General features: G+C 40.3%; 1 protein-coding gene across 3 annotated transcripts in view; it reads left to right on the plus strand.

The window, feature by feature from the left end:
* Positions 1–12,866, plus strand: part of dnah5 (dynein, axonemal, heavy chain 5) — a 101,368-nt gene that overhangs the window by 25,985 nt on the left and 62,517 nt on the right. For all 3 annotated transcript variants that reach the window (XM_077527038.1, XM_077527037.1, XM_077527039.1), the window contains 22 exons: positions 70–276; positions 360–440; positions 1,284–1,374; positions 1,669–1,814; positions 2,246–2,420; positions 3,845–4,078; positions 4,210–4,406; positions 4,536–4,629; positions 4,753–4,895; positions 6,126–6,202; positions 6,311–6,435; positions 6,514–6,749; positions 7,603–7,821; positions 7,890–7,952; positions 8,046–8,284; positions 10,322–10,469; positions 10,544–10,636; positions 10,771–10,970; positions 11,059–11,212; positions 11,423–11,586; positions 11,667–11,823; positions 12,243–12,455. In XM_077527038.1, the coding sequence (XP_077383164.1) occupies positions 70–276; positions 360–440; positions 1,284–1,374; positions 1,669–1,814; positions 2,246–2,420; positions 3,845–4,078; positions 4,210–4,406; positions 4,536–4,629; positions 4,753–4,895; positions 6,126–6,202; positions 6,311–6,435; positions 6,514–6,749; positions 7,603–7,821; positions 7,890–7,952; positions 8,046–8,284; positions 10,322–10,469; positions 10,544–10,636; positions 10,771–10,970; positions 11,059–11,212; positions 11,423–11,586; positions 11,667–11,823; positions 12,243–12,455 (3,456 nt within the window). The remainder of the gene's footprint in view (positions 1–69; positions 277–359; positions 441–1,283; positions 1,375–1,668; positions 1,815–2,245; positions 2,421–3,844; positions 4,079–4,209; positions 4,407–4,535; positions 4,630–4,752; positions 4,896–6,125; positions 6,203–6,310; positions 6,436–6,513; positions 6,750–7,602; positions 7,822–7,889; positions 7,953–8,045; positions 8,285–10,321; positions 10,470–10,543; positions 10,637–10,770; positions 10,971–11,058; positions 11,213–11,422; positions 11,587–11,666; positions 11,824–12,242; positions 12,456–12,866) is intronic.

A 12,866-nucleotide genomic window follows, 5' to 3' on the forward strand; every position in this document is an offset into this window, starting at 1 on the left:
GGGGAAAAAATAATCCAGGTTTATTTTCCCCGAACAACACTCCAACATAAAACCACCCCTTGTATCCAGGTTGAGGATGCCAGGCCTGGTCTCCAGGCATCTCTGTTGGTCCGGTCAACAGAGACAGGTGAGCTGTTTGTGAACTTTGACCCCGAGATTATGAAGCAGATCAGAGAGGCAAACTGCATGAGCAGAAACAAGTTGGAGGTCCCGCCTTTTGCTGCTCTACTGCAGCGAAAACAGGAAACCCTCAAAAAGAACTTCAACAATTTACAGGTCAATATCTGGTCAAAATTATTCACATTGAAAAGTTTATTTTAAGACAATACAATGTTTAATGTGTTTGCTATTTATTTCAGTTCATGTTGAGTGAGAATGCCAGAGTTCGTGGGAAGATTCAGAGTGCCTTTGAACAACTGGCCATGCCACATGTAACTAAGGTATGGCACGTGTGTGTAGTGGTTTTTAGAGTGTGTCCTCACCAAAAGTAAGAATTTGTATTAAGTCACGTACTGCCGCAACACCCTGCACAAACATAGCACATTTTGAACACAACGCAATACACAACCCTTATTACAACGCCTTCTTTGGTTCTGATCTCCCCTGACAAACGACTTCCACATGCGCAAGTCTTCCAGATATCTTCTATTGTCTGTTTTTTGATATGTTGTAAGATATTTTTTCCATATCCCACACTGTACCCCTACCAAACCCCCATCCAATAGGAGCATAGTTTGGAATTTTTTATTTTATTTTTTTACCACCTCCCCCTTGTTTTCCCTTTCATCTAAGAAATTGGGATCACTGCTTGGTGATCCTTCAGCCTTCCCATTAGGTCTTTCCTCTTTGGCGTCTTTACCTTTTGCTTCTTGGACGGTTTGAAACTGTGAAATGAATTTCGCTTTGTACTTGTGATATGTGCAATGACAATAAAATTCAATTTCCATTTTCATAAATATTGCACAAAACATTCATTGTATTTTACTACATAAACAGTGTTTATGATTGCATCATTAATATGCGAAAATAAATTTTGAATTTAATTCTGACAAATATCAGAATCGGTATTGGCCTAAGAATAAATGAATGAATGAATGAATGAATGAATGAATGAATGAATTAATTAATAATCCATATCATTTGACCATAGTAATGATTTGGAGAACTAGCTTGTATAAGCATTTTTGCATAAACATAATTTTGCTTGTCTAACCATGCATGTGAAGCCATGAAGTACAGCATATGATGACAGTGTGTAAAATATTTTGTCATTGACTTTACAGGTAGATGAGGCAATCCAGCCAGGATTGACCTCCCTCAACTGGACATCAATGAACATAGACAAGTACCTCAGCACCATTCACAAATCCTTGGGTAAGTTAAAATAAAAAATCAATTTCTAACTTTGTTATGAACAAGTTATTTTACAACTCAGCATAGGCTGCATCTGATGAAATTAAGTTTCATGTGCATTTTTACTGTGTGGTCATTCATAATTAATATACAACCTCACCGCCTCACTTCACTAGCTACTATATTCCCATTCTTTTCTTTGTGTCTGTTTGCTTTTCCTTCGGTCTCTCCACACTCTTTCCATCACCTCATTCACTACTTGTCATCATTTTCTCATCCATTTCTGACTGCTTCTTGCTTCCCTCTCTCCTCCAGAGAATCTAGAGCTGTTGATGGACAGAGTGAATGACCTGGCAGAGTTCAGGATAGATGCAGTGTTGCAGGAGATGAGCACATGCACACTGTGCATTCTCCCAGAAGATGAGCCGGTTACCTGTGAGGACTTCGTTAAGACCACCAGGGTAAATGCATACATAGTGGTCAATAAAATAAACGGGAGGGAATTGGCTGCATAATGTAAGCCACATCATCAGTATGGGCGATTGGCTGGCGACCAGCTCTGGGTGGGCTCTGCCTTTCGCCCAAAGATGGCTGGGATAAGCTCCTGCATGTTTGTGACACTAGAGAGGACACACAATGTAAATTGTTGAATATATCATAGATTCTAGTACATCAGCAGTGTAATATATTTAAAATAATCACTGGAGTCTAACTATTGATAAATTGAGAGAGTGCACTTTTATTACTGTTCTTTTTTGCTGTGAATAGAATCAAAAGAAACAAGTGCTGAATGAAATATTGAGCTAAAGAACCCCACTGAATCCAGTCTTGAATCTTCATTGTTGGGCCTCAATTTCCCATGTCCTTGTACATTTACTGTTTGTGTGTATAGGACTTGTGTATAAAGCAAGCCCAGAGTCTGCACACCAAGAGCCTGCAGGTGGAGGAAGCCGCTAATGAACTGATCAACATGCTGCTGGAGTTTGACCACAATCAAAGAGAGGAGGGTGAAAAAACGGAAGAAAACTGCCCTCAGAAGAAAACAGAAGAAAGTGCAGACAGGGAAGGTATTACCCCTCCATTTCGTGAAAAAAAATCTGATCAATTTGATGAAAAAAAGTATATATATATTTTTTTTTTAGTTCAGTAAGACATCAATAACTTTACAATGGTTCTAATAGAGCAATGGAGCTCCTCTGTTGTCATGACGACAATGAAAATAGTTGATTAGAATTTAGTGTAGGCTAAGTGTCGATATCTAGCCATTTACCCTGATTTTCTTGAGATTAAATGTTCTCAGCTAAAAACAGCGGTAACCATTCTTCTTATCAGAAGTGTCAAAACATATCCATGTAGTTCTATAAGACCTCTGGCACATTTTCGGATCCACAGTTCTCAATTTATTAACTAACAAGAATTACAAAGAATAAAACTAAGGCATGGCACATATTCTAAAGTAACGAGAATGGAGCTTGCAGTCAGTTCAGCAACCTCCTGTCCAATTTGCTACGTGCATGTCTTCCAGTGACGTGATCACATCCTGCTACAAAGGGCTCCTTTCTCAACCTCTGCTCCAGCATATAAAACACATCCTGAACAAATTTCAACCAATGTCTTTTCATACCTGATGCAGTTTTTGTCCCACAATAGAATGTTCATTGATTAATACAACATGACTGGCTCTAACTTGTATAATTCAATCATTCTACTCTTCCTGCATGTGTAACTGAACTAGGTAGTTTAAATTCAACATTTAGCTAAATCAGGTTGAAACGAACAAACAAACAAACAAAAATTCTGTTCCATCCATCCATCCATCCATCCATCCATCATCTGAACGGCTTATCCCCCGATGCAAGGCTGGACTGGCCATCTGGCATACACGGCAGATGCCTGGTGGGTCGATGCAGTGCTTTTTAATTATTATTTTCCTACAGTTTACCCCAAGAGAATGGCCCACAATTTAGAGGGGCCAGTCCATTAATCCAGTTTGAATATAGATAGCAAATAAAAATCAATAAGTATCAGTAGCAAAACTACATGGTAAGCAGGAGTTAGGCCGGTAGACCTCAGTCAAAATGCCAGGGCCGATTTTTTTTTTGCCAGTCCAGCCCTGCTCTTATGTATAAAATAAAATTCCGAGGTACGACAATTTACAACTGTACTTAACCTTAAGCTCATATCCCACTGAGGGAAAATTTGTGAAGGCAGCTCATTAAAATTTCCTTCTGACAAGAAACACCTTTAAAACTGAACACATTCAAAATTTGAGACAAGAAAAAACATTAGAACTGGTGAACATCTGGCAAACGTTGCGTCCTTGAATGACCTGTTACATTCACAAACACTCTCAAACATTCACACACTCATTGAGATACAGCTCCATGCTTCTGCTGAAAGTAGAACCAAAAGCAGAATAACCTGTAACATCATTTTGTGCATCTTTGTGCAAGTGGTGACCCTGTCCAACAAATTTTTGAGGGCCTTTTAGAAGCCCGTCTCCTCTCTAGAAACATCTTGCTACCTCCTGTGAGTGTTGGTCCGTCTTCCCCGTTGGTGAGGAGGAGGAGGAAGAAGGACCTGATGCAAGTGATGGAGTTGGAGGCTCAGGAGCTGCTGTCATATTTCAACCACCGCAACGTTGATGCTTTGTTCAGACTGACACGCAACACCTTGGAGACACTACGCAAGCGCATCCAGACCTCCCCACTTGCACATTTCATGGGTGGGACTTTAGTCTTAAAATGTTTCCATATTGTAACAATCTATAATCATGATGTCATGAGTAGCTTTCATATATTCTTCATCTGTGTAATGAGCTCAAAAAGTGTCAAATTGCACTCTCTTGTCCTTTAGGTGAGAATGACTCACCCAAGCGTGGGAAGAACAACAGCCAGCAGGCGATCTTCAGAGTCAATGTGAACCTCTCCATCCCAAACATTGCCATCATCCCGACTCTGGAGGATGTACAGCAGGCAGTGAATAAGGCCGTAGAGTGCGTGGTCAGTGTTAGCAAGGGCGTTGGCCAGTGGAGCAAAGAAAGGATCTCAAAGGTTTGTTGGTTGGGGCATGTAGAACCAAATTAGATCCTATTTTCGTTAACTTTTTAGATGAAACAAATAATCAAGCACTCCACAACTTGATGAAGACCTGATAAAACATTATGTTTGGTCCTTTTATAGAGAAAAATGAATGAAAAGCGAATAGCAGCATTGAAACCGGACAGTTCTGAAAGTGAATCAGAAGATGGAACAACAACATACCGGAGTCTTGCAGGTGCAGCAATAAATCACGGCTGTCTTTTGTCAATTTAAAAACAAACAATAATCAGTAATTAATGTACAATTTTGTCTTCAGTAATTGTAATATTATGACAAATTTGTATTCTATATCTTTTAGATGGCAGCGTCTCGGACATATCAGCGTATGCGAGCCAAGCCATTCCCATCCAAGCCAGAAACTACTACAAAAGTGTGTCTGAGAACAAGGAGATTGTCAAACTGCTTTCTGTCCTTGGTGCAGCTATCATCTCCAATCGAAAGGTATCCTTCCCTTTTTCATCAACATGGATAACTGAGAGATCGTTGTTTTAATACAATATACAAAATCAGAAAAAAATGGGGGCGGCACAGTGGGAGTGGTTAGCACGTCCGCCACCCAGTTCTGAGTACTCGGGTTCGAGTCCAGGCTCCGGCCTTCCTGGGTGGAGTTTGCATGTTCTCCCCGTGCCTGCGTGGGTCTTCTCCGGGTACTCCGGTCTCCTCCCACATCCCAAAGACATGCATGGCAGGTTAATTGGGCGCTCCGAATTGTCCCTTGGTGTGCTTGTGAGTGTGGATGGTTATTCGTCTCTGTGTGCCCTGCGATTGACTGGTAACCAGTCCAGGGTGTCCCCCGCCTCGAGCCAGCTGAGATATGTGCCAGCTCCCCCCACGACCCTTGTGAGGAATAAGTGGTCAAGAAAATGGATGGATGGAGAAAAAAAATGGTTCTGAGTACATCCATGTTTTTCCCGTTCCTTGCCATTCTGCCAATGTTTTATCATTGCCTGAACCATAAAATATGAGAGAAAATTCTGATTTTGTAAATAGAGTATTTATTGGTCCCTTTAAAGAAATATTTTTTTTAACTCAACTTCCATATATGACTTTTAATTTGTGTTATATTTGATACATTGGGTCACAATTCTTCAAAAGGAACCTCGATTTAATGACACGTTTGCTCTGTATTTATTTGGTTGTTACCAACATAACTATGAGATTCGTTTTTCAAAAATCATTTCGAGTTTAATACATTTTGTAGCAACTTTATTTGGACGTGCTGCGCCATTATTTACGTCACAATGCATTCAGTGCGTAGTGACAGGATGGTGGCTTGCGTTTCCCATTGCTCAGCAAAGCCGTCAGATGGGTGCTACTGCCCTCTAATGGATTACCCGTGCAATGCATGTCATTTCATATACATCAGGATATTAATGGGGAAAAATATTATATTCATGAAATAGTGAGCTCAAAATGTCTTGTATTTAATTTGATACGTTTGGTGTTAGAGTCCAAAAAGATTTATATTTGTATTTTTCTGATATATAACATTATATTCGTAGGATGTATCTCTTGTGTGTATTAATGTTTGTGGTCTGGTTCTGTATGTGTGCAACAGAACTGAATATACAGCAGAGTGTAAATTGAATTTCCTCTTGAGGAAAAGGATAACGAGTAATTACATTAATTATATTGTGCAAATTGCTTTCAATTTCCTGCTTGGTTGTGTAGGAGGTGATGCAAGCGCTAGATCATTTCAGCAATTATCATCACATTTGGAGAATGGACCGTGCTGACACCATGCAAAAGTATGCCCATCGGAATCAACAATATCTATTGCCGATACAATCAGTTTCCTAATTGGCAGGTAAAGTACTTCGTAATTATATCATAGGGTTTTGCTTTTTTTCTCCCAGATTCCTTCAGGGCAGTCCATTGCTATCAGAGTTTGAGAGCCAAATTCTTTACTATCGAGACTTGCAGCAGGAAATCAACTCTGAGCCTGAATGCATCACTGTTGGGGCCTTGGCTCTATTTACAGGTTACATTATGAAAACTTTATATTGACTGCATGCCAGTGAACCATTATAATGACCAGTTGTGTTTTCTGTTCTACAAGTTGATCTGAAGCTGTCTCTCACTGCTGAAACTAAGAACTGGATGGTGGACTACGGCTTGTACTGTAACAGGAAATACCGTTCCGAGATGGACCAGATCTTCAATTTCGTTGACGAAGCAGGGAAGAAACTGAATCGACAGATTAAAGACCTGGATGACATTCGCATTGCCATGGCGGCGTTCAAGGAGATCAGAGAAAACCAGATCGCCATTGACTTTCAAGTTGGTCCCATTGAGGTAAAGCAGTTAACTCTCTATGCATATCGCTGGTGTTGGGCCAACACCTTGTAAGTTATAATTTAGCAATTCCCCCCCAAATTGCTACTTTTGGTCAGTCCACATGTGAGGGGGTCATTTTTACAAATTGACCAATTTAAAGTGTTAAAAATGGCTTGCTGTCCTTGATGATACAAATGTTAATGGGATGCTGTTTTTGGAGTCTCCTGAAAAGTGTCGATTTTGGAGGTACTGTACAAGCTTTTTGACTGTTGCCAACGATTTTTAGTCTTTGAATGTTTCACATTTCTACAAAGGCGGTGGTCGAGTGGTTAGCACGTCCGCCTCCCAGTTCTGAGGACTCCGGTTCGAGTCCAGGCTCCGGCCTTCCTGGGTGGAGTTTGCATGTTGTCCCCGTGCCCGCGTGGGTCTTCTCCGGGTACTCCGGTCTCCTCCCGCATTCCAAAGACATGCATGGCAGGTTATTTGGGTGCTCCGAATTGTCCCTAGGTGTGCTTGTGAGTACGGATGGTTGTTCGTCTCTGTGTGCCCTGCGATTGGTTGGCAACCAGTCCAGGGTGTCCCCCGCCTACTGCCCAGAGCCAGCTGAGATAGGCGCCAGCACCCCCCGCGACCCTTGTGAGGAATAAGCGGTCAAGAAAATGGATGGATGGATGGACATTTCTACAAATTTGCAAATGAATGGACTGAACACTGAATGGTGGAAGAAAATACACAGCCCAAACAATTTTCACACTTATGTAAAAACCTTTTACCAAATTTTGTGTGGAATTTGGTCTAACGATACAGCAGATTCTACAAACACAACTTCTGATCTCTCTTCTCTTCCAACTCCTCTACTTGTGCTTTATAGGAGTCTTACGCTATGCTTCATAAGTATGACCTCTCAGTGGCTAAAGAAGAAGCAGAAAAAGTGGACACGCTACGCTACATGTGGGATAAGTTGTTGCTCCGGAGCACAGAGGTGCAGAACGAACTGATTGCCTTACAGCCGAAATTCAGAGGTGAACTATCTACCAATGTCCAGATATTCATGGAGGATTGTCAGCAGTTTTACATGGACTATGACAAGGTAGGGTAACATAAAACATGCAAATGCTTCTCAATAATAATAATACTTGAACTTTTGCCTCATGCCAGGATGGTCCAATGGTGGTGGGGTTAGCTCCTCAGGATGCCAGTGATAGACTTATCATGTACCAGGTATGACATGACATTCTCCTTATAAATAACGGACACTAGTCAATGACCATTGATGATGATTAAATTACCATTCTGCCTCCTCCCTCCCCTCAGAATCGATTTGATAACTTGTTCAGAAAGTACATCACCTACACGGGTGGTGAGGAGCTGTTTGGACTTCCCGTTACCCAGCATCCCGAGCTCTTAGAAATTCGAAAGCAGCTATCTCTACTGCAAAAGTTGTATGGCCTTTACAACAATGTCATTGAGACTGTTAATGGGTACAATGACATCCTTTGGGCGGACTTGCACATTGAGAAAATCAATAATGATCTACTGGACTTTCAAACGAGGTGAGAAAAGTCATTTTCAATCAAACTCGAAAGTTTTAAATCATTAAACCTTATAATCTTACCGTATATCATAATGCAACCCTTCACAGCCTAATGAGATGCACTGTATACAAATATAATAATACTGAAGTAGTCATTTAAAAATGTGTGTTTATTAAGGGTTTAGCTTGCTAACACCAGGAGGGCAGGACCCGATAGCACATAGCGCAGCGTGTTTGATTCCAATCGAGATGTATTTCCAAATACTGAATACTTGCACAACAGGAAACATTGTTCATCGGATTGCCACAAGCTGATCTCAAACCAGGGTTTCACTTGCAGGATTGTTTCCTCACAGTCAGGCAAGCCAATCGGTATGAAGCAGATTTCCAGCAGGTCAGAGGCAATGAGGCAAGGGCAGGAACAACCAAGGTAGTCAATCTGGACCTAAACGCTGGAAAGTCAGACAACCCGAGAAAGCTCAAATGGTGTGAGGCTGCTTGTAAGGTGGCTGGACAACGAGTGCCTCAGCTGGGTGCTGCACATGTGGGTGGTTGGCTAATGAGTTGAGGTGTGGCCATCAGCAGAGTGGAACATTTCGCCACAGCAGTAGAGGCAGGTAGGACTGATTTTCACATCTTGCAGTGATGGATCAGAATACAATGTTCAGGTGTACATCAAGCTTTTGCCAGAAAATGAATTGGCTGTTGATCTGGAAAAAACAAAACAAAACACCTTTAATGAGAAAACTTGCTGCTTCCGGAACATGAAAATGAAGGGAGAGAAATTACTTTTTTATAACCTCTCTATATAAATGGGTTTTTATCAAATAATGCACCACATCAAGGCTGAATTATTTCAATTTCCCAACAACACTTATCTCTGCAATAAGTCCTATCTGAGAGTTTATTCAGTGAGAATGTGAAGAAGTATTAATCTTTATTTTTGTTGCCATAAAGTTCTGACTAGTAAAGGCTTTCTCTGGATGCAGAGGTCTCAAACATACAGCCCACAGAACAGATCGGGTGCTAGGGAGGTTGTTAATAGGGGTGGCTAGATGGGGACACTTAAAATCTCGGGGTGGCACACCAAAAATAAAAGCCATCATTTCAGAATACCATGATAGTGTTGGAATGTAGACAAACCGGTCAGTAGAAAGACTTAAATGCCTTCGAATATACCGGTACAGTACTTTGGTTACTAATGATCTAATATACAAAGAGTATACCAGTAAGCCTACAGTAAAAATTTTGAGTTTCACAGTAAATTTGTTGTGGTCGCCCCATTGAGAACATGATAATGGTTAGGGGTGTGAATTGCCTAGTACCTGACGATTCGATCCGTATCACGATTCATAGGTCACGATTCGATGCGATACCGATTAATCCCGATATGAATTTACAAGTCGATTCTTGCGATTTTTTTTTTAACTCAAATTTGGAAAATATCAAGAAAATGTATTTATTTATTGATCTTATTGAACTTCAGTTTTCTAACTGTGAGCCACTGTATTTAACAAACAGGTTGTAACCTTTTTCATGTTAGAACAGCATTGAAATAAAATATTATGGCTTAATGCTCCATTAATATAATATTCTTCCATGCTTAAGGTGTGAAAGTTAGACGTTTTGTTGAATATTTTTTCATTAAAAATGGATGTTAAAAAATCGATTCGGCTGCCTATTGAATCGATTTGAGAATTGCGTGCTGTCGTATCGCGATATATTGCCGAATCTATTTTTTTTTAACACCCCTAATAATGGTACACACTATTGGAATGGTTCTCAACCCTGGTCCTTGAATATCCATATCCAGCCTGTTTTCCATGTCTCCAACAGCCAACACAGGTGTTTCAAACAATCAGTTAATCAGCAAGCTCTGCATGAAGCCTGATAACGATCCTCAGCTGTGTTGGTTGAAGGAGACATGGAAAACAGGCTGGATAGGGGTATTCGAGGATCGGGGTTGAGAACCACTGCAGACAATGTTGTTCTGAAGCACACACAATCTTATAGTTTGGTAACTTTTTTTGTTTTGTTTTGTTTTTTTAAACTCCAGATGTCGCAAGCTGCCTCGGGCTCTCAAGGAATGGCAAGCCTTCCTGGAGCTGAAGAAAATCATTGATGAATTTAATGAGTGCTGCCCCCTATTGGAGCTAATGGCCAACAAGGCCATGATGATGCGACACTGGAAGAGAATTGCAGAGGTCGGTAAGACAATGTAATGCAGTAAACATATTGCATTTGCTAATGTTCACCATCTTTTTGGTGCTCTGAGCAGGTGACAGGACACACATTTGAGGTTGAGACTGATACTTTCAAGCTACGTAGTATTATGGAAGCTCCTCTACTCAAATACAAAGAGGAGATTGAGGTAAAATGTGTAGTCTGGTTCAAGACTGTTCATACTTTTTTTTTTTTTTTAGGTCAATTTAAGACTACTGTCAATTAACTATGTAGTGTGAGATTGAATGTGTGTCTATCTCTACGTCTGATTGTCCGATACAGGATATTTGCATTAGTGCAGTGAAAGAGAGGGACATTGAGCAGAAGCTGAAGCAAGTTATTGCAGAGTGGGACAACAAGACTTTCACATTTGCCAACTTTAAAACCCGCGGGGAGCTCCTACTGAGAGGAGACAGCACCTCGGAAATCATCACTAGTATGGAGGACAGCCTCATGATGTTAGGATCTCTTATTAGCAACAGGTGTGTTTCTTTCACTTCTATTACTTTGGTATTTATCATGTCCATAGTAAGTGTGCTTAATGAAAGGATGATGTTCCCTCGTGTGCAGGTACAACACCCCATTTAAAGCGCAGATACAGAAATGGGTTTTGAATCTGTCCAACACCACCGACATCATAGAAAACTGGATGACTGTCCAGAATCTATGGATCTACCTGGAGGCGGTGTTTGTAGGGGGTGATATCGCTAAACAACTTCCAAAAGTAGGTCAAATACGTTATTATTCACAGTCATTCATAAATCTTGTATAATAGCTCAAATGAAATGTCATTAAACTTAAGATATGGAGCTCAAATCTTTCCACTTGTAGCTGTTTTATGTAATTAGATAAAGAGGCCTACTCGACGTTTTGTTTTGCAGTCAAGTGCCAGTGCTACCCAAATTAAAAGAAAACAAAAATGATCTGTTTATAGGAAGCAAAGCGTTTCTCAAACATTGACAAATCCTGGGTGAAGATCATGACGCGGGCCCACGATATGCCCAATGTGATCCAGTCATGCGTTGGAGATGAGACAATGGGACAGCTGCTTCCTCACCTCTTGGAACAGCTTGAGATCTGCCAGAAATCTCTAACAGGGTGAGAACCTTATTAGTAAGTTCATGCTAAAATTGGTACTGTGTATGCGTGTTACATCGTTTCTTAACATGCTACAACAGCTATTTGGAGAAGAAGCGTCTGCTGTTTCCTCGATTCTTCTTTGTTTCTGACCCTGCCCTGCTTGAGATCCTGGGTCAGGCTTCGGACTCCCATACCATCCAAGCACACCTTCTTAATGTCTTTGACAACATTAAATCCGTCAAATTCCATGACAAGGTGAATTTATTCATCTTTTTGAATTGAATGACATTGTTGTATATATTGGTGTGTATACAGTCGAACCCAACTATTTGCACGAGATATGGGCCTGGGCTGGTCTGCCTGATTGAGGCGCAATGAAATGCATTGGGGAATTTCTATTATTGTTATTTTTTTTATGAACCCCATCAAATTCTTTAGCTAATAAATATTCAATATACAGTTTCCATGAATACCAGGGGAATAAAACCCCAATAAAAAACACCCCCAAAATCTAAATATGTATATATAAAAAAAATAAAATAAAAAAACGTTGCAAAAAATTTGAAGAAAAAAAAAACATGCAAGTCCACAACTTAAAGGACATGATAGATTATTTAAGCCAGGCATCAAAGATGTAACCGAATTTCCCTTTTCTTAATACACACCTGTTGCAGGTATATGACCGCATGCTGGCTGTATCCTCTCGGGAAGGCGAGACTTTGGAGCTGGATCGACCAGTCACGGCAGAAGGGAATGTCGAGGTTTGGCTCAATGCCCTCCTGAAGGAATCCCAGAGGTCTTTGCACATGATCATCCGGCAGGCTGTCCTGGCCATCCAGGAATCTAGTTTCCAGCTTATCGACTTTCTCAACTCCTTCCCTGCTCAAGTCAGTCAAAGGCAGCCATACTTTGATGTATTCATTCTAGGGATGGTTGAGAACTTGAGAAATAGTCAACTAAACATTAGTTGCTATGTGAAATTTTAACCTCTATGGTGAATTGAAACCAACACTCTCACAGTTGGGTAAAAAAAAAAAAAAAAGTGTTAAAAAAGGGCTAAGTCAACTTTTTGGATAATTCAAGTAACCCCAAAAAGAACCCAAAATTTGGGTTTTTGTGGGTTATTAATTAAATTTTACCAACTAAGTTGGGTTGGTTAATTTTTGACCCAGTTTAATTGGGTTATTCAATTAACCCAAAAAGTGGGGTCAAATGAATAAACCACAAAACAACCCAAAACATTTATTTGCTTTGTGGATTATTAATTTAATTAATTAATTTAATTCTTAATTTATTAT

Source organism: Festucalex cinctus, chromosome 7 (assembly GCF_051991245.1).
Source record: "Festucalex cinctus isolate MCC-2025b chromosome 7, RoL_Fcin_1.0, whole genome shotgun sequence".
In the NCBI taxonomy this organism is placed as follows: domain Eukaryota; kingdom Metazoa; phylum Chordata; class Actinopteri; order Syngnathiformes; family Syngnathidae; genus Festucalex; species Festucalex cinctus.